The sequence below is a fragment of the Danio rerio genome, chromosome 19 (genome assembly GCF_049306965.1).
Source record: "Danio rerio strain Tuebingen ecotype United States chromosome 19, GRCz12tu, whole genome shotgun sequence".
Classification (NCBI taxonomy): Eukaryota; Metazoa; Chordata; class Actinopteri; order Cypriniformes; family Danionidae; genus Danio; species Danio rerio.
Genome location: NC_133194.1, coordinates 26,719,262 through 26,732,636, shown reverse-complemented (window position 1 = coordinate 26,732,636; position 13,375 = coordinate 26,719,262). Strand labels below are relative to the sequence as shown.

The 13,375-nt window shown below is 34.7% G+C and overlaps 2 protein-coding genes and 1 long non-coding RNA gene across 8 annotated transcripts in view; 1 reads left to right on the top strand and 2 right to left on the bottom strand.

Moving 5' to 3' along the window:
• Positions 1–779, bottom strand: part of sema4ab (sema domain, immunoglobulin domain (Ig), transmembrane domain (TM) and short cytoplasmic domain, (semaphorin) 4Ab) — a 70,486-nt gene extending 69,707 nt beyond the window's left edge. Inside the window, exon 1 of one of the 2 annotated variants that reach the window (XM_073931748.1) lies at positions 13–779. The gene's annotated coding sequence lies outside the window, so the exon portion shown is untranslated. The remainder of the gene's footprint in view (positions 1–12) is intronic. The other variant, XM_073931747.1, reaches the window with a different exon arrangement.
• Positions 249–11,362, top strand: LOC101882070 (uncharacterized). 5 transcript variants are annotated; one of them, XM_073931749.1, is made up of 10 exons: positions 249–918; positions 4,748–4,884; positions 5,065–5,385; positions 5,466–5,771; positions 6,419–6,517; positions 8,684–8,711; positions 8,792–8,829; positions 8,970–9,010; positions 10,943–11,001; positions 11,103–11,356. In XM_073931749.1, the coding sequence occupies exons 2-9, from the start codon at positions 4,827–4,829 to the stop codon at positions 10,997–10,999; spliced, it is 948 nt and encodes a 315-aa protein (XP_073787850.1). In that variant the 5' UTR covers positions 249–918; positions 4,748–4,826; the 3' UTR covers positions 11,000–11,001; positions 11,103–11,356. The 5 variants fall into 5 exon arrangements, 3 of the variants coding, with proteins under 3 accessions (XP_073787850.1, XP_073787851.1, XP_017207906.1); XR_012395074.1 differs by having other exon boundaries at positions 786–918; positions 8,581–8,711; positions 11,103–11,362; XM_073931750.1 differs by lacking the exon at positions 249–918 and adding an exon at positions 3,997–4,295.
• On the bottom strand, positions 3,062–7,566 carry LOC141379094 (uncharacterized). Its single transcript, XR_012395076.1, has 3 exons — positions 5,407–7,566; positions 5,059–5,124; positions 3,062–3,391 (listed from the first exon to the last, which is right to left on the bottom strand). It is a non-coding gene; the product is annotated as an uncharacterized lncRNA (long non-coding RNA).
• Positions 11,363–13,375: the final 2,013 nt, after the last annotated feature.

Below are 13,375 nucleotides of genomic sequence, written 5' to 3'. Positions count from 1 at the left end.
CTATTCTCTTACCTGAGTTTTTTCAAGACAGCAAATTCGCTGTTCGAAATCCAATGAGTATTTCCTTTGCGAATCAAAAGGACATCCAAAGTGCTGAAACTTATCCTCCACGGTCATTTGAACAATAACCGCTCAAAGGCACATTTGTTATCTCTGAGAAACACTATAACTCACCAAACCCACGATAACAAATGCTTAATATCAAATTTGAGCTCTACAAAGCAGCACTAAAGACTACTCGTCCCTAAAGGCGCGAGTTGTCCTGCATCGCACCTGGTCCGTCTGTTCATTCCTTCTGTTTAAGCAGTAGGTAAATATCCCATTATTCACATGTGAACCAGGTAAATACTTTTACAGCTTTCTAATTCTCTCCAGACTTATATAATTAATCAACATTTGCTGAGTAATTATTCATGCAGCAGCAAGCCTATGTTCTATATTCCGCAAGACTGTCGTCTCAAGCTTTCACTGATTTAATAGGTAGGTCAGGGGAGCGGGTGGTAAGATTAGTAATATGAGCAAAGAAGATTTGAGGCTTAGCGCCGACCTCGAAACTGGCTTTTCGGCACTGTCAACCAGTGCAAACCGAAATAAGATTTAAATTGTTTGTGAAACGTTTCTAAAGAGCTCAAGAATTATATTATTGTGCTTGAAATTAAACGTGTGCTGTTAACACATAAAATGTAAACATTAACCTAATTTTGATCATATTAAATGGCAAACTTTACAGATAAAAAAATCAGAAGACGCATAAATGATCTTCATTCATTCACTAATTTTCTTTTCAGCTTAGTCCCTTTTTTTAATCTGGGGTCGCCACAGCGGAATGAACCACCAACTTATCCAGCATATGTTTCACACAGTGGATGCCCTTCCAGCTGCAACCTATCACTGGGAAAGCATGGATGATCTGATGCAGTAAGCTAAGAGCTGTTATAGACCACCAAAGTAACCTAGTCTATTGTTGATATTGAGTTAAATTATTTTAGCCTGTGATTTTTAAAGAAAAACTATTCAAACTTGGTTGTGGTTATGGGAATAGCAATTTACTCTCCAACAGTGCGCTTGGTTCTCATATGTGGCATGTCATTCGAAAAGTACAGTATTCTTATACTCTATTGCAACCGCAGCGTAAATAGGTATAATGTTGATTAGGCTAATAGAGAGAGGTTGACATCCTTCTTTCGTGTGTTTAAACACTTGAGACGTACATTGTTCAGGTTGAAATTCAGGTAGGCTATAGTTTCGGGGAGAAAGTTCAGCTCAGCACACACTCCAGATCTCTGCATGTAGCGCTTTTAGATGCTTTAGCCCAAAAGGGCCCAAAGTAGAGCCTGCGGGCCAAGTTGGCCCATGGTAACTTTTAGCTCGCCGTCCCATCTGAAAAGAGAGGGAAAATGATGGGGAGTTGGTTGGGGCGAATGCCTTCAACAGAGACTTGATTTTAAAAATGAATATACCCTTTTGTTTCTTTGTTTAATTAAGGGACTAGAAACAAAGCCAACTAAAATGTTGTAAATGAATCAGACTTTTAAAAATGTAAAAACTTTCACTTGACAGATGCACAAAACATCAACAAACAAATCAAGGCAAAGGCAGGAGCAGCTTGACTAGTGTATTCCGCACTGGACTCCATTGTGTTATAAATGGGATTATTTATGTTTTTACTATAATAAGTTCATTATAAAATGATAAAAATTATACTGCATCATTATTTGATATGTTTTAAAGCAATGATTTCTAGTTATTTTCGAATAATACGCAAAGGACTTTAAAATTAGGCCTACCCATGGCAAATTTAATGTAATACGGTTTGGTATCTTAAACTTGGACCCACAGCCCTCAATCAAGTTTGGTTTTTGGTCCTTTATAGGAAAAAGTGTGGGCACCCCTGCTTTAGCCTAAAAGGAAATTCTACTTATTAAAGTTTTTTTTTTCTTTGGAAAAAAAATTACTATACAGCTGTGTCTAGTCTATAGAATATTGGGTTTGGACACAAAATACTGAAATGTCGAATGATTTTCTGTGAACTGACAGAAGTTTGGTTTGGAAATGTATGTGTGTCATACTTTTAATTTTTTTTCTTTGAAATAGGCTATAGACTATTTACTGGAAGATTGTAACTATACGCTTTATTATTAATTATTAATTTAAGATTAATTAATTTAGAATTCAAAAGCTATAACGTCATTAAAAAATATTAAAGAGGTTGTGATAATTTAGCTAATTTTATTATTATTATTATAGGGTGGCACGGTGGTTCAGCGGTTAGCACTGTCGCCTCACAGCAAGAAGGTCGCTGGTTCGAGTCCCCGCTGGATCAGTTGGCGTTTCTGTTTGGAGTTTGCATGTTGTCCCCATGTTCGCGTGGGTTTTGGTAATCTTGGGTCTATTAAAGAATGGCACAAAGTTCATTGGCTTAGTCCCTTTATTAATCCGGGGTCGCCACAGCGGAATCTCTGGGAAACATCCACACACAAACACTCATACACTACGGACAATTAAGCCTACCCAATTCACCTGTACCGCATGTCTTTGGACTGTGGGGGAAACCAGAGCACCCAGAGGAAACCTACACGAAAGCAGGGAGAACTTGCAAACTCCACACAGAAACGCCAACTGAGCCAAGGTTCGAACCAGCGACCAAGCAACCATCTTGCTGTGAGGCGACAGCGCTACCTACTGCGCCACTGCCTCGCCTGGCTAAATGCTAAATTCTAATATGTGTTATATATGAGTAAAAAAAGGCACAGAGATCAACTTTACGCATATCTTGGGTTCTGCAACACTAACAGCTTTTTTTCTATGTGATGAAAACCACAATGCATGCCAACAATGATGCAAATGCGCGGGCATATAGCCTTTTTACGCTCGCATCTGAATACCGTGTGGTTAGACCTACCTAAAAGAGATGCAAGTTCAGCAGGATGTTTGATGCATGCATACACTGTCCCCCACAGATTATAAATAACCAAACTGCTAGTGTCATGATTTATTGAACGTGCAATATTGACAATGCATTTTTGACCATAAATATAGACATTTCAAATTCTCTAATAAAGTCTCAGTTTTTAATACTTTAATACAGACAAATTACAACCTGCTTTATAAAACAATAATTGGAAACACTTTTCCTTCTTGATTTTCTGCTTAATTGCAGAAAATCAAAACACAGAGCTGTAATCCTGACACACGGACAAATGTAGAATTTATATTTCTATAGTGACATTTAAACATGACATTGCACAGGCTTTGAAGTGCAGGCTAGAGAAATCAGAGAGATGTTTGTGAGTGAAGGTGTGGGCGTTCATCACTGGCCGATCTTTCTCACACTGCTTTTCGTCTAACTCCTGTGTGGTTACATCAAAACAAGTCACAGCATCCAGATTAACTGCAAACAACCATACAAAGAGTCAACTGACAAGAAGAACACCTGCTCAGTTTGTGTTGACCTTTTTGAATGAAAATATGCACTGCAAAGCAAGCCACTCCAATGTAGAGCAACAGTGACTGTGAATGATATCTGAAATATACTGTCTTAACCTGCGGCATTAAACCTCTATAAGCATAAATCTATAAACTCATGTGTTATCAGTCGCTCCAGGATTTTTGGAGTCCAGTGGTTTTTGAGGTAAAAAAAACATTAAACAAGATTTTTGTGTATTTTCACTGCAGAACAGAAGAACTGAAGCAAATAATGTTTTGAGAAAGTCACACAATTAAATAAAAATGTCTCTGCAAATGTCAAGTTACCAGTCAAATATTTAATCACTCCTCATTGGCTGCTGAGTTTATTTAATGTTGACATTTAAAATATGAGAATATGGGTAATAGCAAGACTGACACACACACATACACACACACACACACACACACACACACACACACACACACACACCCTCGCACGCACGCACGCACGCATACACAAACTGTCTCTTCAGCTGTTCTTTGGGGTGGTTAGGGTGCTATATAACTCCAGTGCCAATCAAAGAACTTGTTAAGCCTCTGTCTTTAAAGGAAAGTTCTCAAGTCTTAATATTTCAGGGTTCAACATGAAACTATTTAAACTTTGGAAAACAGAAAAGTGACTCAAAACAGCATTTGCCACTGTAGTAAATTCACATTAATATCAAAACACACGAGAGTTACATATATAAAATATCATAGTTATACACTGACCATTTGTATAGTGCCTTTAAAATAGGTGCAACCCTGAGCTAATTAACTAGAGTGAATAAAGAACTGTATAATAATGAAGTAACAGAGCACTACATGAAGCCGTCGCTGCAATTGAGGTAAAGTTGGTTTTATGCTTGTATATTCATTCATTGACAACTTGTGACACGGTCCTAATATTGTTTACCACGCTGCTTTGAATATTTAGTCTCAAATTTTGAGTAAGAATGACTTTAAATCAGCATTAGCACAATTTAATTGACTGTGAGCAATGCTTTGATAGTCATTGATTGCTAATATGATTTCGCTATTTAGAATTTTTTTAAGGAGAAAGTCTGAATGTGTAAATATCAGCCAATAATGCTATTTTTTATGGGAAGCATGATATTTTAAAATCTTATTGAATTAGTTTGCAAGTTTGAGCTCTACGGACTATTGGGAACATTGATGCGCATTGTAGACAGGTCTTTCCAGGGTAGTGTTTGCACAAGTGACTTACATTATAGTCATTGAGGGTCCACCCCCTGGAGACTTGTAAGGGATTCTAGCTTTTTTGTGTTTCTCCTTGCAGCTCATGTTCAGTCAGAAAGGCTGTCATTTGATTTTGAGAATGCCAAAACCAGTACATCAGACTCTTTGAAATTGTTCAAATGGATACCTGGTTGCATGGTTGGATGCTCATTTGTTCTTGCTTTTCTGCTTCACAAAGTAAGTTTTAGATATATTTATTTTTATCATGCATTTTTATTTAAGAACATTCTATCACAAGTATTCATTTAATAGCATATAAGATTTTAACATTATACCAAAGTTTAACTGTGTGTGAGAGACATAAGATACACAATTCTGAAACATTTTAAGCTAACTTTTGTGTTATCTTACCTGCAGCTATAAATGGCTTTCTCCAGTTTCAGTCTCCGGCACTCGCACATGTCTCAGTCGGAGGCTCTGTAGAATTAAGATGCACATTTGAGCAGAAAGTTCAGTACTGCTTTAATGCTGTATTATGGCAGAAGCTGAATCTACGAACTGGTCAGTTCATGACAGTGATAAGCCCCCATGAGAATCATGTCCTTGGTCTTGATGGTAATTCTTGTGTTTTGACTCTCAATAACTTGACTACTAAAGATTCTGGCTTGTATGTTTGCATTTCCCATTTTAACTCAATGGCTATGATCGGCAATGGATCCAGGGTGATCGTAACTAGAGGTAAATCTGAGTTCAAATCACCTTTTCTTTGTCTCATCAATAAAACAAATGAGATTTTGTCTTGATGCTCTGTGCTGCAGATGACTCCAGAACTGTTCCAGAACTGTCCATCTTTTACTGGTCTCCAGAAGCTGATTCACTATCAGTCCAGCTCCAGTGTTTGGTTTTAGGAGTTGTCCCATCTCAGGTGCGGGTTTTCTGGATGATTGGAGAGAAAGTGCTCTCTGGATGGACCGAGTCAGCCTGGACAAATGACACTGATTCAGCCACAGAATTCACCAGAGCTCATCTCGCTGTTCCTGCAGACGAGTGGACTGAAGCTGAGGAAATTCAGTGCTGTGTTGAATATAAAGGCCAAAACTTCTCTAAATCTCTGAAGCAATACGGTAAGTGATGAAAGTAAAAACATCCATTATAGCATTAGATTTTTTATATTGCAAAAATATCAATCAGCTGAGACTAAATTCAATTTAGTAAAATGAAAGATAGCTTTTATCAATGTTGTAGAAAATCCACAGCTGAAAACTCATTTTAATGTTTTGAAATGACAAATTGTGATTGAATGAAAAGTAACCAAATGTAATTCTGTAAATATGTACAAAAGTCTGTTGAGTTAAAAATCTAGTTTGTTAGTTACTTTTAAATAAATGTAAAAAATCTATAATTGATGCAGTTATTTGACACATTTTTTAATAGTGTATTGTACACTCTCAGAAATTAAGGTGCCTTAACTGTCACTGCATGGTACCATTTCAAAAGGTACACATTTGTACTTAAAGGGTCCATATTGGTACCTCAAAAGTATATATTTGTAGCAAAAAAATTTTTAAGAGGAACACTTTTGTACTTTTTAGGTAATAATATGTACCCTTGAGGTATTGATACGGACCTTAATTTTTCTGAGAGTGTATAATGAATAGAAATTCACAAAAAAACAAGTTTTACAGTGTTTACAAAGCATTACACACCTTTAGGTTTTGTTTTAGTATTATAGATTTTAATTTCCATTTCTCTGCTTATTTTTATATTTCAGAGCGACAAGCAGTCCACTCGTGGCTTCTATACGCCGGCTGTGTGGCAGCACTTCTTACAATAATAGTAACCATCATTATATCTGTGGGGTTACACCGAGGTGAGATCTAACATTCTGATTTCCTAGGTTTATTTATTATTGTAAATACTAAAAGTAATAGCTTTTATAAATTCCAAATAGATGAAACTTAAACTGGATAAACTTTGAATTTGAAAAGTTCACACCCGCCTCTGAATGCTGGTCATGCCTTAATCGGATTTTACATTAGTAATTAGTGAAGTTGTCCATCCAACATATAATTTATCCACAATGTTAAGTACCATGACAGTAAAGAAGTGAAACCGCTAAATAGATACCTTTATAGCAAATGTATTTGCTAAAAGTATATTATATACATAGATATCACTTAAATTTAATACAGGTTATGATAGCATATTTATATAAAGTCCAAGTCTAACAGTTAAACAGTTAGTTAAAATGTTATTAACCCCAAAGAAAATTTTTTAAACTATTACTAACTTAAGTTGTAACTAACTAAATGATTTTTTTTTTTTTTTGCTTTTTTGTATAACGTGCACTTTTTTGTGAGGCTGCTTTGGAAGAGTAGAAGCTTCATTGACAATACCGTGGTAAAATAAATGTTCATATTTAAATGAAAGGAACAATGGAACTTAATGCAGTGCTTCTTGTACATTCTGAAACCCACTTTATATCAATCAGGCAGTGAAAATCATAGATTTTTAAAGAAAACAAACTCTAAACACTGCTATTTTGTAATGGCACAACAGTTAACCAGACGCGCTTGAAATGGGTTACTGAAAATTTAAAGTCTTTGTGCATATACCCAATTTTGTGCATATACCCAATTTATTTGTGAAATGTGCTATTCATTCATTCATTTAATTTTTTTTCGGCTTAGTGCCTTTATTAATCTGGAGCCACCACGGCGGAATGAACCAACAACTTATCTATCACATAAATGCAATACAAACCTGAATTGAAGTGATTAGAATTTAAGTCTTGTGAAAGTCTGGATCGTTATGGACTTTTTGAAATAAATAAAATGCTCAAATTTATTCAGAATGCTTGTATGCTGGTTCGAAGATGAGATGTCCTGTTTTGGAATAAAGCACATTAAATTTACACTAGTTAAAGTGTAAAGTTAAATGTTTCATATAACTTTTGTGGAAGTAAATGAATAAAAACATGGGTGAAGTAATATTCCATGCACCATTCAGTGAAACATATATATTTGCGTAAAAATGAAAGTTATTTTACCCTGGAAAAAAAGATACATGAAAATATACAGTTGAAGGTAGAATTATTAGCCCCCTTTGATTTTTTTTTTTTGGATTTTTTAAATATTTCCCAAATGATGTTTAACAGAGCAAGGAAATTTTCACAGTATGTCTGATAATATTTTTTTTTCAGGAGAAAGTCTTATTTGTTTGATTTCAGCTAGATTAAAAGCAGTCTTAAATTTTTAAAGCCGTTTTAAGGTCAAAATTATTAGCCCTTTTAAGCTATATTTTTTTTAATAGTCTACAGAACAAACTATTATGTTTAGAAATGTGATGGAAAAATCTTCTCTCAGTTAAATAGAATTTGGGGAAAAAATAAACAAGAGAGCTAATAATTCAGGAGGGCTTATAATTCTGACTTCACTTGTATATTATAACATGAATGATTAAATTATTTTTGTGACAAATAGTAAAACCTTGTTATTTGAAGTTTAGTGGGAAAGCTTCAGTGAAGCTTCAAAATTAATTAATTACTCAGTCATTATTTTAGGGCTGCATTGTAATCCTCAGAAATGCATCAAGACTATTATTATGCCATGCAATAATTCTTGTTCTAAATACCTGGCAAGATTGTTTGGTACAATATGTACACTGCTGTTACACTATTTGACATTTCAATGAGTGTCTTTTGAATCAAAATAAAAAAGTATAATAGTTCTATTTTCCCCCTTTAAAAAATCAATTAGTTAATTCATTAAATAAATGGGACATATTGTAATGAACAAAGAGGGTAAATAAAGCTGTATTACACTAGTTTATTCATTTACTTATTGCTTGAAAACCCCTTTTTCATCTTTGATCTATGGCCAAATGTAAAAACACTAGACTAGACCATAATGATTTTGCTTTGTTTCTTTATAGATCAATTAAAAATATGAAGGATTTGAATGATTATATCACCATCGTGGCTTATTATTGTAATATATCATACATTTACTGTTGGATTCTTCATTACAATTTTTAGATATTTCGGTGACCAGAAAGTCCAGAGGGTCAGTATTACACCTTCCACATATAAAATAAACAACACTGTGAATTGAATAAAAGGTAACAATATTTTTATCCTCTTTAGGCTCACAAGAAAAGATGCTCACCGCAAAATTTCATATGGTAATATACTTTTCTCAACTAAAAATGTGTAATGTAACATAGTATGGTGCATTGTATGCATGAATAATAGCTGTAAAATAATAGTCAGGAGGGTAAAACTGCTAATACAAAATATGTCTTGTTTTTTTTCTTTTTAACAGGTAAACAGAATAGTCTTAAAGAAGATTTTCCATCTGTTATGGTAAGAGAAACACTAAAATTAATAAAAAAAAATTCCTGGACATAATTTTTATTGCTCTTTAGTAAAATAGCAGGCTTCAAATACTATATGTAATAAAGCTTGAAATAATATTTAACAACTAAAGTTACTGTCAAGTTCCAAAAGATAAAATATAAAAGTGGCCAACATTTTTGTGAGTAGTTCTGGAATATTTTAACAGGGTTTCCAAGTTTTCTTGAAAGTACTGGAATTTCAAACATAAACATTCAAGGCATCGGAAGTAGTTTAAATAAAACATTTTGTTTTTGAAAGTGCTTGAATTAAATTTGAAATTAAATTTGTTTATGGATGTACTTAATTGTCAAAAACAGAAGAAAAAAGATTTGAAATTCTAAAATTAAAAAACTTAAAATTTAAATCTTGTCCAATAACACTGATAAATAATGCACATTTGATCAGTATTACAAAAAACATTAAATATTGAATTCTAACACATTTTATTAAAGTTCTTTGAAAAAGACTTTTTAAAATAGTCAAAATTTGTGAAGAATTTGTGTAAGTGAAATGTTCAGTACAGTAAGGACTTTAATGGCGTTGCATTATGCTGGGGTATGTATAACAGAGGTGCTTGATTTCAAATGAATGTTGCTTTAAAAGGACCTTGAAAGTCATTGAATCTGCTCTTCGTGAAACCGTGTAAAACCCTGTTTTAAAAGTATTCTAAAATGTAGAATATACGGTGGCCGAGAGAGCTTAACGTACTGCAATTACCTGTATAAAAAACATCACATGAAAAAAAAATACAAGCAGATAAATTAAACTTCTTTGTCATATGCGCATTGCACACAGACAGACTTCTGCACGACCCTCGAAACGCAAGCACACACTCAAAAAAAGATTTTTGCTGTTTGTTCAAGCTACTTATTTAAATTAATTAACACAATTTTTGAGTTTTGGGGGAAAAATAATTGTTTTATGTTCAATCCACTTAAATTTGTAAAAAACAATAAACTTAATTGATTTGTGTTGGGACAACATAAAGGAACCATTTAGAACCCAGTGTTTTCTAATAAGCAAATAGAAAAACATGCTGCAAATCCTTACAACACATGCAAACAGACTACAATGGAAATATTTAAAGGGGATGAACTGAAAACAGTTATAGGCAGTGGTTAGTGACATGAAGGTCAGTTTTTTTGTTTTTGTTTATTTAAGCACAGATGAAACGATTCCTTTGTCTTTTGCACAAAAACCCAAATAAACTGACATTTAACTGTGAATTGTTATTAGATAAATACCGTTGTTACTAAGTTCATGGTTAATAAGAATAAATTTGCATTGATTCATTGTTAAAACAGGGTCAACATAAATTGCAGATAAGAATAATATTCAACAAAATATTCCAAAAAAAATAAATTAGCCCTTTTAGCAGGATAATGATGAAAAGGACAACATACAGTAATACAAATTCTGTTTGTGTTTTTGTGAGGATTTGCAGCCGGTTTTGTGATTTGTGTTTGCATTATGAAGCTTTGCAGCATGTGTGCTGTCAAATTGATGAATAGGTTTTCAGCTACGGTAATAATGACTAATCTGACTGTTAGCAATATCATTGTGCTGCTTATGCTTCTAGTTTTCTGACTGTATCTCTAATTTCATATTAACGCAAAATGGAATAAGTCATTGGTGTCATCTCGCATGTCAAAAATGTACTAAATGTTTTTGGAGAATGTGTTAACTAGGTTATATTCAACAAAGTCTCTAAGCAATTTTTAACGTTTTGGTTTAGTGGGTTATTTACATGAATTTGTACTATTTTATTTATGATCTGTGTGTTTTTAAAAATCCTAAATGCAACTGTGTCCAGCAGATTAAATGTAAATGTTTAAACAAAGCAAATTCTTTGACCAGCTTTTAACCACAGATCAATTTTCATCTTTAAATTTTGTGCAGGGTTTCTCTGGGGATCTGATTAGTCATGAACAAGATGGGAGTCCATCAAAAGAATGAAGGTAAAACTAAATCAGAACGTGTGTGTTAAACAGTAGATACCTGTTTAAATGATAATTCTCAAAGGCCCTTGTGACTATTGTTCTGATTTTTCTTTTTTCAGATTGAAGAAAGGAATGCTTGAGCGCGCTGGGAAAAAAAAAACTGAAATGAAAGTTTACAATCTCAAACACAGTGTGAATATGTGCGTCTTTATACAAAAAGACTGCCTGACTTCTACATTTTTAAATGTTTTTAAAGTGTCTATAATCATGAATATTTATTAGTTAGGAACTGTGTTCGTTGTGTGATTTATGTTCTCTGTATTTTATTATTTAAATATAAAGTTTTCTAATAAAAAGTGTATTTGAAAATGTTTTTTTCAGTAATGTGACTTTTATTTGAAATGAAATGACGTTTTTGACTGCATTCTAATAATAATAATAATAATAATAATAATAATAATAATAATAATAATAACTTAAACAGTATGGTTTCATAGTGGTATAACAAAACATTTATCAGTAAGTAGTACTCTTCCATCTATTTTAAGTCTACTTTTCATGCTCCTCTCAGAAATATACTTATAATGTCGTGTTAGCATACGTGATGTGACCTATATGTACATTCTTTTGATCAAGTCTAAATTTATTAGCTCTCCTGTGAATTGTTTAAAGACATTTTAAGATAAATTTTATTAGCCCCCTTAAGCAATATTTTTTTTAATTATTTGTCTAATTACCATAAAACTGGCCTAATTAACCTAGTTGAGCTTTTAAATTACACTTTGAGCTGAATATTAGTATCTTAAAAATGGTAAAATATTATGTGCGATCATCATTGCAAAGATAAAAGAAGTCAGTTATTACAAACTAGTTAAAATACACAGAGGCTTATAACTGAGGAGGGAAAGTAATTCTGAATTGAACTCTACCTAAAAATATAATTTAATATTTAAATTTGGCTTGAAGTTGTGCTTAATCTTTTGATTAGGTAGCATATAACACTTTTAGCTTATTACATGTTTTTCAGTGTTTTATCGTTTACAGTTTTAGAAACAGACACAATCCACTTCATAATCAAAAATCAAGATCAAACAAACAATGTAGAGAGCATAATGTTTGTGATGGGCTGAAAAAACCACAGTGTCTGAAACAACACAGCGTTTGGACTCTTGCTGCAGCAACATCCTCTCACTTCAGTTGTTGTGGTTAAACAGAAGCTGCATAACAGGATGTTAGATGAGATGAGGGTCTCATCAAACTGACTGAACACCTGCTTTCACTGCCCACTTTTTGCAGCAAATGCACCAACCTTACTCTAACCTTTATATGAAACTGGTTAAGGCCTGCTCTGATGGTATTTTTCCCCTTTCTACCTGGACATAAACAACCACATTTGTGGTGTTATATACATAGTCTAACTTAATCAAATTAAAATGCACATTTGTATTTAAAAAGTGATTTAAAGGATAGTTCAAGAGTTCACACTTAGATATTGCTTGACAGCTGTAAGCAGGTTTGGCATGCTGTCCCGGGAGAGAACCCTGAGCTCGGAGATAGTTGAGCCCAGGGCTCCCGCCAGGTCCATAGAGCATGTGAGGGGAGTACGAGATCAGGTGGTTCTCGAGAGCTCCCCTTTTTGTAAAGGAGAAAAGGAGGAGAAAGGGGTGGATGGGGGGTTTCTTCGGAAAACGAAGATAAGGGAGTAATGTCTAGCTAGGCTACTCATAGTGGGTTAGGATAGATCTGATTGGCTAACTAATGAGTGTAGATAGGTGGCCAGCTGCTGTCAATTATATCACGTGCTCCTCTCGAAATTAGTTTAAAAACTTCACTTCAAGAGTTCACACTTAGATATTGCTTGACAGCTGTAAGCAGGTTTGGCATGCTGTCCCGGGAGAGAACCCTGAGCTCGGAGATAGTTGAGCCCAGGGCTCCCGCCAGGTCCATAGAGCATGTGAGGGGAGTACGAGATCAGGTGGTTCTCGAGAGCTCCCCAAATGCATGAAGCTCGGGACAGCAGCCGTGTATTCGAAGAAACTCCCCAAAAGGCTTGAAATGCTATATCCGGCTGCTGGATATAGTTATTTGAAAAAGAAAAGGTAAAGAGGGCTCCTTTGGAGCAAAGGGTGAAACAGGTTCCTGCGGGAACCCGAGCAGAGTTGGCGTGGGCTGTGAATACTCCTGCTTGAGTAGAGACTCGGGGAGACCCCTGCGGGGGTCAGAGCCATGGGGTGGGCGGGAATCCTGCTGGAGTCATATAAAGGAAGGGGAAGGAAGGACTCCGGCTGGAGAGGGGGGTGAAGGGGGGCAGGGGGGGCGGGGACTCCGAAGGAGTAATTTGCTCGAGGAACACTCCTTGCGGAGATAGAGCTGGGAGGTGGCAGCACTATAT